We start from the raw sequence: 4,689 nt of genomic DNA, 5'->3' as shown, positions 1-4,689 counted from the left end.
TATTCCCTCAATGGAACTACTTCTCAAAAACTATAATCTATAATCTATATATATGCAAACGCATTTTGTATGTTACCGTATGATGAGAAAAGCTTTATGCATGCTTTTGAGACTTAAATTTGAGTTCAACCATAACCTTAACTCTATATATTTTTATATTGTGTTAGTCTAAACAATGTTTAATTTCATCTAGTCATATATATAGACAGAAAAAAAATACATATATTATGATTAATATTTCGGATAATTTACGCATATAAAACATCTGTATGGAGATATTACATATAAATATCCTAAATGAAAAATCGTTGCATGTATATATCCTAATTTAAATCTGACTTGTAAATATTTATTTAAATAAAAAATCCGATGAATTGCTAATTTAATAAACCAAAAACTTAAATTTAATTTGTACTGTATACTCCCATCATCGAGGCACTCTTTGTGTGGTGCCGTGCACTCTTTGTGTGGGGCCATATAACCATATTGTCTACGATATTCACGCCGCAGTTTTTTCAAATTTTTTAGTTCAACCATCTCTTTTACTCTATAGACTATAGTCTATAATACCTTAAATTCTAGTTACTTGATCCTATATATAAACATAACAATTATTCACAACTTCATATTAAAAAGGATAAAAAAAAATTAGTAGTCCAAATAGCGCGGTAGCCATGGCTCATCTTGCTAGAAGCATTTTCATCCTATGGCTTCTTACTATGCTTCCATTTTTTGGCAACGTTTTATCAAGGTCATCGGAAATATCTGTGGCAATTCAAAATCTTCTAGAAGACCAGGACGATCTAACGGTTCATTGCAAATCAAGAGATGATGATATTAGGGTGCAATATCTAAAGTCTCATGAACATTTCTTGTTCCATTTTAGACCTAATATCTTTGGAACCACACTTTTCTATTGTAGCTTTGCTTGGGAAGATGGTGTTTGCCGTCGATTTGATATATATGAATATGATAGGGACAAAACTTATACGGATATCACGTGGCAAATATTCAAAGAAGGACCTTGTAGGTTTATTGAAAATAATGGTCATGATGATAACACTACAAGAAAAAAGGCCGATGGCTACGCTTTTTTTGATAACATTTGCTTTCAGTGGAGTCACGATTCCTGTTGATTATTATTATTATTTGGAATATGATAGTAATTGAGCCATGAACAAGATTTGAACTAATGAGAAGAAGCTTAATTCTAAATGATTAAAAGAAAATCATATATACGTTGCCGTCATGTTAAGAAGAAGAAAAAAAGTCAGAATATTTAAATAAGGCAAATTTTGATTGATTTTTGTTAATTTTTTTCTGTTATCAAATATTTTTTATGTTGTTAATTATTAAAGGAGAAGAGCAAAATTGCTTAAATAGTTTTAATTCTAACAACTAGTTAGTTAGTTACTCATTGCACAATAGTTAAAGATGATGTTCTTGGTATTTCTATCTTGATGTGAAGAGTTAGTTTAGACTTTAGACAATGGTTATAAATAGTGGCTGCAACTCATTGTAAATATACACTAATATACTGAATGATATTCACAGTTTAGTTTTGTTTCTTCATTCACAAGTTACTTTTTTGCTCTCAAATTCTGTGTTCGTCTTCTCATCACAGTTTCATGTTTTGATCTGTGGTGCTCCTAATCTGGTTTCTCTTTAGTTCTTTTATTAATTAGTCTTTTGCTTCTACATAAACTAAACCCCCAAAACAAAACAAAACCCCCTCCTCCCCCAAAAAAAGTAAAATCTAACTGCTAATCTATGTAAGTGATCTTAAGATTAGTTATTAAATATTAGTTGTTAAATATTGGTTGTCGAAATATTTTTCTTATGCAATATTTGGTCATTAAATTTGAAAATATAATTTAGTAGCTGATTATTTTTACTAACAACCACTTAGCTAGATCCCAACAAATTAGACATTAAATTGTTACCTAAGATTGTAGTACAAAATTAATTATTTGCCACTGTTATGTCACTAAATTGCGATCACATTATCAATAATCTATTCATCACTAATTCAGTCGATATTACTATTAATATTTTGCATTTGTTGTTAGTCTAGACAAAGTCTCTAATAAACTATGACTAATATATATATATTACAAAGAAGGTGGGATTTAGCGGGATCTTTTAAAGAGATTTGTGACGGTTTTAAAATACTATAAAATAGATTATCAGCGTTTAGGTGATTATCGTCCTTTAAAGCATTGAGAAATGGATTTATAACAATTTTGATAAAAATCACCGTTATGCCAGAATATTGTGTCAATTTAGTTTGCTCGTTGAATTTCAGTTTTAATCTTGTTGGTATATTCAATTATTTTAAATATGGTTATATACATTATCAGTTTAATTTTTTGAACAAGCAGTTTGATGACATATTGGTACATAATTAGAGATTTTAACTTTTTATAACTTAAAGGTTTAGAATTTGATTTTTATTAACTAAGAAAAAAAAGAATGTAGTATAAAATAAATATATAAAAAGAAAAAAAAGAAAAATATTAAATTGATTTTCTACGTTTGGACGTAATCTTATTTTTATCTTTAAAGTTTAAAATGTCCTATTTAAATCTAAAAATGTTTTATTTAATTTCAATGTTTAAATAATTAACGAAATGTCCTACATAACAGCAATACAAGAACAAGGTCGATAATTTAGAGAATAAGTACAAGTTCTAAAGACACAAAATAGAGAGAGAAGATGGTGACTTTGTGACGGTGATAAGAACGGGATGAGGTTTGAGATGAGATTAAAACGGTGAAGATGGTGATGATGAAAATTAGGGTAGAATTAAAAAAAAATTTGACTGATGGTTGACTGTAAAAAATTTAATGGTAAAGATAAAATCGAAACTTATCGAAATGTTAAGAACAAAATTGAATCAAATTAAATGTTAAGAATATTTTTAGAAAAATTTAGAAATATTAGGGACAAAAAATATATTTTAGCCACTTTTATATTAGACCTATGGAATCTATTCCTATTTTTTGTATTTATTCAATCCTTTTTAATTTTAAACATTAACATCTTGGACATAGACTTTGATGGACTTTCACAAATTAAAGGCTTTATTAACTTATTCATATACAAATTAAAATCTCATTCTCATTATCATTTATTATTCTTATTATCAACAATATTTTATAATTTTAATATTATAATTAGTTATAGTAAAATTAATTTTTTTTCTATATAGTTATTTATTTTATAATAATATTTTAAATTTAAATTTCAATAGACTTTTACAAATTAAAAAATTTATTAATTTATTTATACAAATTAAACTCTCATTCTTATTATCATTTATTATTCTAATTATCAATAAAATTTTACAATTTTAATATTAAAATTAATTGTAGTAAAATTATTTTTTTATCAATATAGTTATTTATTTTATAATATCTATTTATATAATTATTTATTTATTGTCATATTAGAAATAAACTTAAAAAAATAATTATATTTATAAATTTTATTTTAATATAAATATTATTATATAATTTTTATGTTAACATTTTTTGTTCTCCAAAAATTTTTTCAAGCTTTGGTATTGACTTAGCTAATAATTTAATTTTTTTTAGAGATAATTTTTTTAATTTAATTATTTAATAATATATTTTATCTTAAATTTTTAAATATTAATAATTAACTGATAATAAAAAATAATAAAGTTTGGCATTTCTCATAAAGTAATATCCTATTTTAAGAAAACTTAAAATATGCGTTAATTGCGCTAGTCACTATGTTAGTATTCCCTCAATGGAACTACTTCTCAAAAACTATAATCTATAATCTATATATATGCAAACGCATTTTGTATGTTACCGTATAATGAGAAAAGCTTTATGCATGCTTTTGAGACTTAAATTTGAGTTCAACCATAACCTTAACTCTATATATTTTTATATTGTGTTAGTCTAAACAATGTTTAATTTCATCTAGTCATATATATAGACAGAAAAAGAATACATATATTATGATTAATATTTCGGATAATTTATGCATATAAAACATCTCTATAAAACATCTCTATGGAGATATTACATATAAATATCCTAAATGAAAAATCGTTGCATGTATATATCCTAATTTAAATCTGACTTGTAAAAAACTTGAGACTTTAGAAATTGGAATTAACAGGTAAGTGATTATAGCTACACGAAAAACTCAATGAATTATTAGGACACAAATAAAAATAAAATTACGTACATGTTCTCACTTCCCAGGTGGGTAAGTAATTTTTTATTGTTATTTTAAAATCTAATGTGTTATTTGTGATTTTACATTTAAAAATGTGTTTCGAAATTCTAGATTTATTTATAAAATTTTTTATATCGGCCAAATTAGTATATAATAATATAATTTAGATATCTTTTTTACAATTTTTTCCAGATTGAAAATAAATATTATATATATGGAACAATTTTTATGATTCCTACTCTAAAATTTAATAGTAAAAATTTTAAAGCAATGGTTTTTTTGTGTATTATATGTTTAGTATTATTCGTAGGAACGATTTTTATGTGTATTCCTTGCATAATTATTTAATCAATATTTTAAAATTACTGCTTAATAAAAAATTATTATAACAGTCATAAAACTTTTTTTATAATATTCTAAGAGAATAATTTTATTTTGTTATTATAAATTACTAAAATTTGAACTTCAAATAG

At 24.2% G+C, this 4,689-nt stretch overlaps 1 protein-coding gene across 1 annotated transcript; it reads left to right on the top strand.

Moving 5' to 3' along the window:
- The first annotated feature begins 674 nt into the window (after nucleotides 1-674).
- LOC107485682 (S-protein homolog 3-like) lies at nucleotides 675-1,136 on the top strand. Its single transcript, XM_016106207.1, has one exon. The coding sequence runs from the start codon at nucleotides 675-677 to the stop codon at nucleotides 1,134-1,136; it is 462 nt and encodes a 153-aa protein (XP_015961693.1).
- Nucleotides 1,137-4,689: the final 3,553 nt, after the last annotated feature.

Source organism: Arachis duranensis, chromosome 4 (genome assembly GCF_000817695.3).
Source record: "Arachis duranensis cultivar V14167 chromosome 4, aradu.V14167.gnm2.J7QH, whole genome shotgun sequence".
In the NCBI taxonomy this organism is placed as follows: domain Eukaryota; kingdom Viridiplantae; phylum Streptophyta; class Magnoliopsida; order Fabales; family Fabaceae; genus Arachis; species Arachis duranensis.
This window is presented reverse-complemented; position numbering and strand designations above follow the sequence as displayed.

Coding starts and splice junctions, on each gene's coding strand:
- LOC107485682 (XM_016106207.1), top strand. CDS start 675: ATGGCTCATCTTGCTAGAAGCATTTTCATCCTATGGCTTCTTACTATG.